General features: G+C 36.5%; 1 protein-coding gene across 2 annotated transcripts in view; it reads left to right on the forward strand.

Moving 5' to 3' along the window:
• DYNC1H1 (dynein cytoplasmic 1 heavy chain 1) overlaps window positions 1-13,223 on the forward strand; it is a 66,340-nt gene that overhangs the window by 49,651 nt on the left and 3,466 nt on the right. For both annotated transcript variants that reach the window (XM_026680183.2, XM_026680184.2), the window contains exons 60-76: window positions 483-736; window positions 865-999; window positions 1,098-1,192; window positions 1,682-1,856; window positions 3,797-3,872; window positions 5,271-5,431; window positions 5,855-5,966; window positions 6,052-6,112; window positions 6,222-6,345; window positions 6,854-6,967; window positions 7,429-7,599; window positions 8,033-8,250; window positions 8,361-8,464; window positions 8,935-9,146; window positions 10,023-10,176; window positions 11,157-11,299; window positions 12,349-12,517. In XM_026680183.2, the coding sequence (XP_026535968.1) occupies window positions 483-736; window positions 865-999; window positions 1,098-1,192; window positions 1,682-1,856; window positions 3,797-3,872; window positions 5,271-5,431; window positions 5,855-5,966; window positions 6,052-6,112; window positions 6,222-6,345; window positions 6,854-6,967; window positions 7,429-7,599; window positions 8,033-8,250; window positions 8,361-8,464; window positions 8,935-9,146; window positions 10,023-10,176; window positions 11,157-11,299; window positions 12,349-12,517 (2,478 nt within the window). The remainder of the gene's footprint in view (window positions 1-482; window positions 737-864; window positions 1,000-1,097; window positions 1,193-1,681; window positions 1,857-3,796; window positions 3,873-5,270; window positions 5,432-5,854; window positions 5,967-6,051; window positions 6,113-6,221; window positions 6,346-6,853; window positions 6,968-7,428; window positions 7,600-8,032; window positions 8,251-8,360; window positions 8,465-8,934; window positions 9,147-10,022; window positions 10,177-11,156; window positions 11,300-12,348; window positions 12,518-13,223) is intronic.

The raw sequence follows: 13,223 nt of genomic DNA on the forward strand, positions 1-13,223 counted from the left end.
CAATTATAAGAGTATGGGAGCAGATCTCATTCCCTTGTTAAGTCTTTTTTTTTTTAAAGCAATCATTTTCTATAGCTAAAAAAACCCTTCATTATTAACATATATTTGCACAGATATCTTATGCTTCAAAAAAAGTTAAATTTACTTAGGCAGAGTGCTTAAAATTATTTTGTGTTGTTTAAAATTATTCTTGTAAGATCAACTCATAGAGTTCAAATTAAATAGAATCCAAAGTATATGTGTATGTATGTATTTTATATGCTGGTCTCAGTATCCAAAATGACTCTGGATGGTACATAAACTTAATAAATATAGGTATTTCACAGCAATTATCAGTTCAGACTCATAAATTATTCTTATCTCTATTAAAAAGTAAAACTCATTAGAATTGTTTTGCTGTTGCTTTGTGTCCTCTCTGTTAAAAGGTAAGCTGGTCAGAATGCGATTCAAGTTTTGTTTAAGGGTCTGTGTTATTCTTAAAGGTGAATTCCAGCTGCGTTTGCGGCAGCTAGAAAAATCTCTTCTCCAAGCCCTCAATGAAGTAAAAGGACGCATCTTGGATGATGATACCATCATAACCACTTTGGAGAACTTAAAGAGAGAGGCAGCTGAGGTTACTAGAAAAGTGGAAGAAACAGATATTGTCATGCAAGAGGTGGAAACAGTGTCTCAGCAATACCTCCCACTTTCTACTGCATGCAGCAGTATTTACTTCACAATGGAGTCATTGAAGCAGGTACAAGAGGTTTTGATTTAGGTTTCACTTTCTCAGATTTCTTTTTCTTTCTTTTGTAATGCTGCAAGATGCCATTTCCATTCAAGTTATACTTTTGACACTCTTGTTCCATTTGAATTCTACCTTAGATACACTTCCTGTATCAGTATTCTCTTCAGTTTTTCTTGGATATCTATCATAATGTCCTGTATGAGAACCCAAATTTGAAGGGAATTACAGACCATACCCAACGCCTTTCTATTATCACAAAAGATCTGTTCCAGGTTAAGTAAAAGCATTTTCTACTTCAAAACAATTCAGACATTTTTTTTTCCTGTTCACAAACTCTACAAAGCTGATCTTCCTAATTCTGTATTTCTAGGTTGCATTCAATAGAGTTGCTCGTGGCATGCTACACCAGGATCACATAACCTTTGCAATGCTGTTGGCTAGAATAAAACTGAAAGGCACTATAGGGTAAGCAAATTCACTTACTAAACAAGTCGGAATTGAAGAGTGAAGTCTTTCCAAAATTTAAGAATTATAGGAATTTCATGAAAAGCAAAACTAAAAGCACTCCAAAAGTCAGACTAAAGTTGTATCCAGCAGTAACATTTATAGATTTAAAGTTTCTTCGTGCAACCTAAGAGGACAGAGGGACACAAGGAATTCAATCTCTGTTCAAATCAATAAAAATAATGTCAGAAAGGCCAATTTGGATTTGCTTTAAGAAAAAAACTGAATGAAAAGCAGGGTTTAACCTTTATCTGATATCTCTTGCAAAAGATTATTCATCAAGTTTAACTGCTATTTATGCAACAGACATACGCACTTAAGCAGAAGTTATGATTTTCCCAGGTTTCTTGTGCATATCAGTAATACAGAGTATTATGCTACTTAGGGAGTTAGTTAGGTTTCTTTGTCTTTGATTGTTCTCAGTGTGATTTTCTTCTGTTTCAATTGAAGGGAGCCTACATATGATGCAGAATTCCAGCATTTCCTAAGAGGGAAAGAAATTGTACTCAGCAATACGATTCTCCCCAAAATTAGTGGCCTGATGTTGGAACAGGTGGAAGCTATGATGAGACTAAGCTGTCTTTCTTCATTTAAGGACCTTGTTTCTAAAATTAGATCTGATGATGTAAGACTACTTTTTAATATGTCTAAACTATTGAATTTTAAAGTTCATTATTAATGCAAATAAGAACATTTCATCCACTTTAGGGCATTGTATATATATGTAGTGTGTGTGTGTGTGTGTGTGTGTGTGTATGTATGGTATTCAGCTTTGTTCGGGTATTTTCCCACGTCATTGTAGTTGTGCTTTTAAAGTTGTAGCAACGTTTCGGCAGAATCTCATTGCCATCATCAGGCTTCTGTATTGTGTTCGTCTGTGAGTCAGACTTTTACAGCTGTTTCAGTTTTAAATTTGGGGCTAGCCTATTGCTGTGCCAGAATGGTTTTTTCTTCATCCTGATTGGTTGGGAGTCTTGGTCTGTGTTTATTGGTCTCGGAGTTTGCTGTGTTCTGCTTGATGGGTGTCTCTGATATCTTCTGTCTGTTTTTTGGCTCTTTTTGTATCTTGATTGGCTGGCAGCATTGTGTTACTTTAATGGAGGCCTTTAGTGCAGCTTGGCTTCGGGTAAATGGACGGCTATCATTAGTTAGGAAGCTGGGTTTCATCTGGGTGCCTGGTTGGGGTGTGTTTGAGCTGGAGGTATCAGGGGGGATCTGTTTGTGCCCAGGTGTTTGCCTGGCTTGTGGTGTGGAGATTTTTTTGTTTGTGAGTGCAGGCTTCCAAATGATTGACAGCCTGGTGGAATCATCTCTTCTGTTCATGCTTTCTGGTCTTTTTTCAATCTCTATGGCTTCTCTGATGACTCTGTGACTAGGGTTTTCCATAGTGGCCAGGGTTTTGGTGCCATTGAAGTTGATGCTATGACCTGTAGCTTCCATGTGTTGGACTAGTGAGGAAGTGTGTTCCAGCTTTTTGACTGCATTTTTGTGTTCATCCAGGCGGGTACTTATTCTTCTATTGGTCTGTCCAATGTATGTGGCCGGGCATGATGCACAGGGGACTTCGTATATGCCTTGGTTTTCCAGGTCAATTTTATCTTTGGGGTTGCTAAGGATGGCTGCTATTGTTCTGTCTGTTTTGAAGGCAGTCCTGATGTGATGTCTGTGTAGTACCTTACTAATTTTGTCTGTAGTACCTCTTATGTAGGGCAGGACAGCTGTTCCATAGGTCTGTTCATCTTCTGGGTCTCTATTATGTTTCAGTGTGTTTTTGTGGATCAAGCTGGTGATTTTGCTTTTGTGGAAGCCGTTGGCTGTCAGTACTTTAGTCAGGGTGCATAGTTCAGTCTTAATGTGTGTCTTGTCTGCCAGGCGTTTGGTTCTGGTAATTAGTGTTTTAGCCACGGAGTTTATCTGTGCTGGGTGGTGGTGGGATTGGGTGTTGAGGTAGCGGTTGGTGTGTGTTTTCTTCTGGTATATGGTGTGTCCTAGTGTGCCATCTGTTTTTTTGTAGATTAGTACATCTAGGAATGGTAGTTGTTTGTTTGTTTCTGTTTCCATGGTGAACTTGATTTTGGGGTGTGCGCTGTTTAGGTGTGTTAGGAAATTGTTTAGGTTTTCTTGTCCATGGGGCCAAATCACGAATGTGTCATCGATGTATCTTAACCATAGTTTGGGTTTGAGGATGGCATTGGCCAGGGCTCTGGATTCGAATTCTTCCATGAACAGGTTAGCAAAGACAGGTGACAGTGGTGATCCCATGGGGCTCCTTCTATTTGTTTGTATCTTTGTCCTTTGTATATGAAATATGTGTTGGTTAAGCAGTGTTCTGTTAGTTCCATGAGGTGTTTAGCTGGTTGGTATTTATTTTTGATGATTTCAAGGGTCTCTTTTATCGGGACTTGAGTGAATAGGGAAACCACGTCAAAACTTACAAGCAGATCTTCTTGCTCCACGTGTAGATCTTTGATCATTTCCAAGAAGTGGTATATATATATTAGATATAATACAAGATTCTTATGTATTGCTCAGAAATAATAAAATTTAACTGAATCTGACCTACAGCAATTCTGCATTTGGCTGGATAGCAGTTCTCCAGAGCAGACTGTACCCCATCTTTGGACAGAAGACAAAACTACAAGTAAGTTCATATTTCTTCCATCTCAGTTTTGCTTTGTTAGTTGTTTGTGGAACACACACCAGGAGAAATTGCATGAAGAAGTCAAACATATAATGTCTGGAAAAAGATAATATCAAATTAATCTGTAAAATATAGTTTGTTAAATTATTGATTTTGAATACTGAAAAGTGGTTATTTAAAATAGTATATTAGCGTAATATCAGCCAGTAATGTCTGGGTTCGAAGGTGACATAAAGGGTCCCTTCGCAATGGGAAATATATAATTTAGGACCATTCAGACTTACTAATAGCCTACAATAAAGCTGTTATCAATAGAAAGGCAGGTGCATTATCTTTATTATGTCAATGCGCTTAAGAGTGAATTCTGATTTAAAAAATGGAGTCAACATGGATTTTGGAATTCGTGAATTACTGACTTTGAATGGAACAGTATTTTCCTTAGAGGAATAGGTGTGCAGAGTAGGTGTTCTGATTCATCTGTCACTCAAGGTCTGATGGGCTTAGAAAACATTAGCTGGCTTGCACAGGGTGTATTTGATCTCCTTCTGTGAAGGCATCAATTTGTATTACCTGCTGATTAGAACTGGTACATAGCTGGTGCTAGTGCTTGGAACATCATTCCTAAAGAATATCATTTCTTAAGAAATTGCTCTAGCCTTGAGTAATAGATAATAGATAACACTGATAGCTCATCCTCCAGGTCTGCATGTGGATCTGTTGCATACCTTCACTGGCACAGGGTTCTTTTCTCCTTTCCCTTTTTTCTCCACTGGAATTCACAAAAGTGTAATCCCACTTGCCCAAGGTCATTTGTAAAGGATCATTTGTTCTCATGGCTATATAACGCACACACACTATGTTGTTTAGAATGATTATGAGGAATGAACAACAATGGCTAGAAAAGGCTCTGCATTTGATAGCTTTATCCTCAATTATCATAGAGATGCTCTTAGAATTATTATTATTTTTTTAGTCTTCATGTGAAATACTATAGAATCTATGTGAAATGTATTGCATTAGAGCACTGCTAGACAATATTTGCAGGAAACTGTCATGTAGTTTCATGGTTTTCTAAAAAGCTGGAGACCTCCTAGTGACATCATTGGGAATAGCAGACCTATGTTTTTGGACCTGAGTTTCTTACAGAATGTCATCTCTCCCTAACAGTTTGAAATCAAATTGCACAATTTCATGTGGCGGTGGGGGGTATGTGTGGAGGGGAGTAAAGATGGAAACAGTTTTATTCTTACACCTCCTGTTTCCTTACCCATCCTTATTTTCTTGGAGAGAAAGAAAAAGAAACATATTGGCTGTGTTGCCAATAATCTTAATCTTGAATTGCCTGGAACAATCTAAACACAACATGAACGTTTTATTTTTCCCTTTTCTATATCTCAGCACCCATTGGACAAGCCATTCACCGCTTGCTTTTGATCCAAGCTTTCCGCCCTGATCGTTTATTGGCGATGGCACATCAGTTTGTTTCCACAAATCTTGGAGAAAATTTTATGTCCATTATGGAACAGCCTTTGGACCTGGCACACATTGTAGATACTGAGGCAAGTAAACATTTTAATTACAACCTCCCGCTCCAGCTCCCCACCCCCGGACTTGGTCCCCAGAATCACAGATGACACAGGTGGTGCTTTAAAGTCTGCTATTAAAGTAAACGCTGCATGGCATGCTGATTTTTTTTTAATTTATTAAATGGCTTTTTTTGTAGTGATACAGCATAAGAGGAGCATTAAAAAGTGGCCAGGATCCAGAGGATCTAAGTCATTCTGTCTTTTTAAAATGGTTTTAGCTTTCTGAAATTGAAACTGTGGCCCTTTTCTAGCCCTTTTGACATTTCAGAGTTGAGATTTTCTCAGTCCTGGAAAAACTGCAAACATCTTGGCAAACTTTGAAACAGAGAGGACTGCCTCTTCCTGTGAAGCAAACATACCTGATTTTCCCTTTTCTTTCCAATTCCTGGATTTTAGGTGAAGCCTAACACACCTGTCTTGATGTGCTCTGTACCTGGCTATGATGCTAGTGGACATGTTGAAGACCTTGCTGCAGAGCAAAATACGCAGATCACCTCTATTGCTATTGGTAACATTTTCATATATTTTGTCATATCAAATGCTGCGGAAGACAGGTACACATTTCTAAACATGATAAAATGTTGTCCTTTTAGGTTCTGCTGAAGGATTTAACCAAGCTGACAAAGCAATCAATACAGCGGTGAAGTCAGGCAGGTGGGTTCTTCTTAATGGTATGGTTTGCATTGGATCAATTTTGGGTCTGTATGATAGAGACTTCTAAAGCATTAATCTCCTTGGGTTTTTTTTTTACTATATATTTCAGGTGGGTCATGTTGAAGAATGTCCACTTGGCACCTGGATGGCTGATGCAACTGGAAAAGAAACTGCATTCCCTTCAGCCTCATGCATGCTTTAGATTGTTCCTTACAATGGAGATAAATCCAAAAGTAAGCAATCAGAGTAAAAAAAATAATAACCATCACATTTCCTTTCTAAATTCTGCTATTGTAAAATAGGTTTATTATTCTCATCTTGTGAGGTTTCTATCCTATTATGCATAATTCATTTTCTCTTTATTAAACAAGAGAAATTAGTACTTCTTGTGTGTGCAAAGTCAAGTGTCAAGTGATTTTAATATGGAACCAACCCCAAAATATCATCACTTCTTTAGATGTTTTTGTTGTTTAATTCATATTAGATCTTGATGTCCCATCAAGTTATGTGATTTTTATTTCTGTTAGTTGTAATTGAAAAGTTACTCCATGCTAAATTAAAAATTCAGCTCAGTGGAATCATTTTAGTTTCTCCAGAAGTACAAGTTTGGGAGCAAAGAGCATTTCCCCAAACAAGGATTATTGCAAGTGCTCCCTGGTCATTACTCATGAGATTGGCGACTATATAAATTTGATTAATACATTTCTCACTGTACATTTGGATAATGTGTTTTGTGCTCAGGTACCAGTAAACTTGTTACGTGCTGGAAGAATTTTTGTATTTGAACCACCACCTGGTGTAAAGGCCAACATGCTGAGAACCTTTAGCAGCATCCCTGTGGCCAGAATGTGCAAGGTAAGTTTTAAAATATTTACTCAAAATTTCAATAATAAATATGGTTTTACTATATCATAGCTAGTGAATGAATCCATCAAGAAACTCTACTCAGAGTAATTTGCTGATCTTGCAACAATTTCCATTTGCTTCATACATACAAATGTCCCAGCCATTTTATATTCTAACCAGTAAAGATCTGACTGTTTTAAGTTTGGTGAAATAACAAAAGTAAAGTAAATACTATTTGTTTATTTAACACATCGTTTGACTTTTATGTTATTATCCTCTTCTAAAAACCTTTTCTTCATCTAAGTGGGTTTATACATTACATCAAGTATCTTCAAATAAAATATAACAAGGAAAAGGGTTCATTTGTTCATCTGAAATAAAAGATGCAGAATTTGAAAATATAAATAGGTTGCTCTTTTTTTTTACCATTGAACTCAAAATTAAAACCCATTGGTTTTTCTCCTCTCTAGTCACCAAACGAGCGTGCACGTCTCTATTTCCTGCTTGCATGGTTCCATGCTATTATTCAAGAGCGTCTGCGATATGCTCCTCTTGGCTGGTCAAAAAAATATGAATTTGGAGAATCTGATTTAAGATCTGCCTGCGATACGGTAGATACGTGGCTTGATGATACAGCAAAGGTAAGTGAATTTCCATCTTATTCCTTTGTGTGAAATAATTAGAAAAATTCTTTAAAAGGACCAATGCAATAATTATAAGTTAGCCAAATGTTATGAACAGTTTTGATTATGTCTTTACCTTTTGTTCATGTAGCAGAAGGAAGTATATATCATTCCTACATTGGACTTAACATCACCAATATCCATTGGATTTGATTGAAACTGATAGCCAAGGACTTTTGTTTATGTAATTCATTCTGGCAGTAAGCCCAAATGTCATTAATATCCAGATGCTCTGCAGATGCTGAGACCATCCCTTATTTCAGGAGACAAAATCTTATAGTCATGGGTCAGCAGTGTTTTATTAAACTAGCTCTTGTTAATACCACTGTCCTTGTAGACTTTATAATTGTGTTAGCTGTTCCTTTTACCACAAAGATATCTCCATTGTCAGGGTCGTCAGAACATCTCACCTGACAAGATTCCATGGTCTGCCCTGAAGACACTGATGGCTCAGTCAATTTATGGCGGCCGCATTGATAATGAATTTGACCAGCGGTTGTTGAACTCTTTCCTGGAGCGACTCTTCACCACACTAAGCTTTGACAGTGAATTCAAATTGGCTTCCAAAGTTGATGGACATAAAGCTATTCAGATGCCAGATGGAATCCGGTATTGACTTTTTCTTTCTAAAACTAAGTGTGGGTTAAACTTGAGTTATTGCATGTGTTCCTTGTAGTTACGAATATCTTGGTCATCATCTGGCATTGTTGATTTGACAGACGTGAAGAATTTGTACAGTGGGTTGAATTGCTGCCAGATACACAAACTCCCTCCTGGCTTGGATTACCAAATAATGCTGAGAAAGTTCTTCTCACCACACAAGGTAACCATCTTGGTTTATCTTTATAAGTTATAAGGTTTACATATATAAAACAATTTTCTGCATATTGGAATAATGGAATAAGAAGCATCCTGGTATTTTTTTAAACAATCACTTATAATGGTGTACATTTGTAAGCCGCTTCAATGAGGTATGTATATTGAAAATTTGGACAGAAAATGGGTTGTCAAACGGAATGAATTCTGAAAATCAAAATAATAGCATACTCACCTATTAAAAGTTTAAATCTGCAAACCTCATTAGAAAATGAAAGGCCAAATACAGAAAATATATGGTAAAACTGAAGAATTTTGCAATTTGTATTTTAAAAAACTGAATTATGCATTAATTAAACCCAAAGTAGTAATACCATTAAGACATAATAGCTACACATGTGTTAAAGATCTCTCTAAAATTTTGAAGCATTTCACTGTGACAAAAGTGGCTGTGGTCTTTTGTCTTCTTCCTTTCAGGGATTGATATGATCAGTAAAATGCTGAAAATGCAGATGTTGGAGGATGAAGATGATTTAGCCTATGCAGAGACAGAGAAGAAAGCACGAACTGATTCTACATCAGATGGTCGGCCTTCCTGGATGCGAACGCTGCATACTACAGCTTCCAACTGGCTCCATCTCATCCCACAAACTCTGAATCATCTAAAACGAACTGTGGACAACATTAAGGTAAGAGCTCATTATTTATTTTATTGCAACATTATTCTTTGGAGGATTGTATGAAAGTTTCATTTTGAGAATAGAACTTCATAAAGTATCCCACTTGGAAGACAAAACTGCTTTTTTCAGCATAAAATTGACTATTTCAAACTTGAGCCTTTCAAGAACAAATTTTTTTGCACATCTGTACTCTAAAAGAAACCCAGAAGCGATATACAGAAACACAGGATGATTCTCTATACAGGAAAGCTTTAACTCTAATTTGCACATTTCCACTTATTTAAGCAAATTAGAGGAGTTATTTATTTACATATACCCTCTTCTATACTTCAAGAAAGCAGAGGAGTCAGAGGTAATAGTGCCACGTTTTTTTAAAAAATGGAACTGTTAAAATTATCCTCCAGAATGGTCTTACATTTAAGAAACAGGTACATCTCATTACATTTGCCAGGTTTCTCTCAGTAATGTAAAATCATCTTTTCAAATTATGTTAAAAGAAAAATCTAAACTACACAACAATAAAAAAATTAAACTAAACAGTCCATGAAAATAAAAAAGAACAACCAAAAAAATTACCTTGTACATTATACTTACAGACACTGGTTTACAAAACTATCATATAATCCTGAATTATAATCAGATACAAATATTATTTCAAAATATAATAAAATGTACAACAAAAAACATTGCTTCATCCTTTGATTAGTAGAAAATGTTGCATTTTCCAGAACAGATAAGGTACACGTTTCCAAAAGCCAAAGATTTAGTCCCAAGTAATTAAATGTTCATGAGTCTTTATCAAAGCTAAAGTAAAGTAATCATAAAGATAGATGCAGATGCAGATACAGATATTTTAAAAATCTTATTTTTCTTCCTGAAACCAAGGATCCGTTATTCAGATTCTTCGAAAGAGAAGTGAAAATGGGAGCAAAACTCCTTCAGGATGTTCGCCAAGATCTTGCAGATGTAGTTCAAGTGTGTGAAGGAAAGAAGAAACAGACCAATTATCTTCGGATGCTTATTAATGAATTGGTAAAAGGTAGGCTTTTCCAAATCTTTTACATTAAAAAAATTACAGTCCTGCTAGTTATGAAAGGTCTATAAAAACTCATTTTACACTGAAGGGTAGATGAACCCAAATTCTTGGGGATTTTTTTAAGTTATGAAACTAATCAACAAGATTTTATTTTTATATATTGTGATGTGATAATTTTAAAAAAAAAGACAGGAAAAAGGCCTGAAAATCATACATACAACTGCAACAGAGGGGACCAAATTGTTCAAAAGTCTTCCTTGCTTCTTTATCAACATTTCACTTTATTACATCTTTACAAATAACATGTTGGCAATCCAGTGTATATTCATCCTTTCCATCTTGCATAGTGATGGTTTTTGGCCATCACCCCAAATTTTAATAGCTTCCAAATACAATGATATAGTTGAGAATATATGAAATCTCAATCTATGTTAATAATTCAATGACTTTCACCCAAAAACGCCATAGAACAAGTCCAAGCAGATAAATGCTTACGGCATAACATTTGTAACCAACTCTCTTAAATTAATTCCACATTTTGAAAACAACTTTTAGATCATTATTCTATTAATATTTTTACATAAATAATGTCACATTCCACAAGCTCTTTATAAAACTTCGTTACTGGTTTATATGCCTCTGTTAATTATTCTAAGATGTCTTAATAATTGTGACACTTTAAAAACAGCAATGGTATGGAATCCATTGTTCTGATTTTTAGCAAATATTTTTACAGCAGAATTAACCCGTAAGGTGATCTTCTCTTTGGGCAAAAAATATTTTTTATAATCCAATATTTCCTACATTGTTAACAATTCTCCCTACAAAAAATAATATCAGCACTTACTAGAGTTTCAGTTGGATCAAACTGTAGATTTAAAATTAAGTTGAAAGAGGAGCTGAATAAAAGTTGTAGGGTGGCTGCCTCTGAATTTGAAATTCTGGCCTTTCTACAAAAAGCACACTATATTTTTTTCTTTTAGGTATATTGCCTCATAGCTGGTCTCACTATACAGTACCTGCTGGCATGACAGTCATACAGTGGGTGTCTGACTTCAGTGAGCGAATTAAACAGCTGCAGAATATCTCCCAGGCCGCGGCTTCAGGTGGTGCAAAGGAACTAAAGGTAGATTGGAATTGATTTTCTGTTAAGCACTACAGAGGGATAGAAATGCTACAAAGGGATAGAACGTATCCGTTTGGATGTAGTTTTACTATTGGAGCAAGTACATTTAGTCCTCGAGAGAAAGTTTGAATGAAAGACAGGAAATAAAAATTGTAAGAATCCTTTAAAATGTGCTACTGTAAAACACTATATGACAACAGATCTCCCAATTCTGGCTTCAGTTTCTGAAATGTGTATATCCTAGCGCAGTGGTCTTCAAACTTGACAGCTTTAAGACTTGTGGACTTCAACTCCCAGAATTCCTCCTCCAGTCATGTTAGTTCAGGAATTCTGGGAGTTGAAGTCCACAAGTCTTAAAGTTGCCAAGGTTGGACACCCCTGTCCTAGAGGAACAGGGAAAGCTATCAAACTTAAACAAAATGCCCTCGAGTTGGGAAGAACAGCCCATCAATTGCATCTGCACCCAAAACCACTTCATTTTTTTTCAATCCTAAAACGGTTGTCAAAACATTGTATTTTTACAAATGGTGCTGCTTAAACTTAAATTTAGGTACCACTCATCTCACTAGGTAACTCTTGAGTGGTTTACAGGTAAAAGCATAAAAACTAAACTGATAATACATACCAAATTCAGTAACCTGGGAGCCAAGAAAAAAAGACGAGTTAAAATATTTAAGGTGGCAGGAGTGTCTTTAGGGCACTAAGCACCTCCAGGATTGCACGCCTCTCTTTGAATGAGCACCTCACTTCTGGAGGAAGGTGTTCCATAGGGTGGAGAGGGCAGGCAACGGCAAAAAAGGCTCACTAACCAGTTAGTTAGTTTAATGGAACATTAAAGAAAATCCCAGCAAATTTGGATGCTGGCCTAGGATTCCTATGAAGGGCATAATAAAATTTGGCAAGTGCTCTAGAGAAATTAAACCCAAAGAAGAAGGAAATGGGGGTGTATAAAAATGTGAGAAAATTTCAGTTTCTCATTAAAATTGCTTATCAGTATTGATTTTGTGTGATATCCATCACATTAACTTACTTACACGTTTGTTCCACAGAACATCCATGTCTGCCTGGGAGGCCTGTTTGTCCCTGAGGCCTACATTACTGCTACAAGGCAATACGTAGCTCAAGCGAACAGCTGGTCCCTGGAAGAACTCTGCCTGGAAGTCAATGTAACCACCACTCAGAATGCAGTATTGGATGCCTGCAGTTTTGGAGTAACTGGTTAGTTGCCCTGCTTGTTTCTTCCGTTAGGAGAAAGCAAACGTGTTAACTTTCTCTTGTTAAGCTGTATGTGTTAAGCTGTTGGTTGAACCAGTTTCAAGGAACATTGAAAGAGAAAAACGGCCTCAATCCCAAGTGGCTGCTAAGAAATCATGTTCTCTTTCCAGAGCAAATGGTCCAAACTGAGGCACCAGGCTAAAAAGGGGATTCTGTGAGTTCTAGTCCCGCCTTAGCCAGAAAAGCCAGCTGGGTGACCTTAGGCCAGTCACTCAGTTACAGAGTTATTTTGGGGGGGCCAATGGAGGAAGAAGTGTTGGATGTTTTTAATAAGTATAATTTCAGAAAGCAAAATTTAAAAATAGCACAATTTACTAAAATATATGTTGACAGCTTCAAGAAGAAAGTTGGCACAATACTGGAAAAGAGAAACCTTGCAGAGAATGTTTAATCTGGAAATTGGAGAATATGCTGTCATGGATAAACTGACTGTATCCATAATAGCCAAATGTAGATAGCAATGGCTCCCTTACATAAAACACATTGTGCAACAAGACAAAATTAGACATTTGGAATATGGTTTCTAGGATTTAAACAGAAACCAGCAATGATCTTTATCATTTTATGTAAAGTACAACTTTGGCCATCAATTGGAGATACATATGGAAGAGAAGGGCCAGAAAGTCTTCATAATGCTCTTAATATACAC

This window comes from Notechis scutatus, chromosome 1, assembly GCF_049901735.1.
Source record: "Notechis scutatus isolate UNSWTSFEM ecotype Mainland chromosome 1, rNotScu1.2, whole genome shotgun sequence".
In the NCBI taxonomy this organism is placed as follows: Eukaryota; Metazoa; Chordata; class Lepidosauria; order Squamata; family Elapidae; genus Notechis; species Notechis scutatus.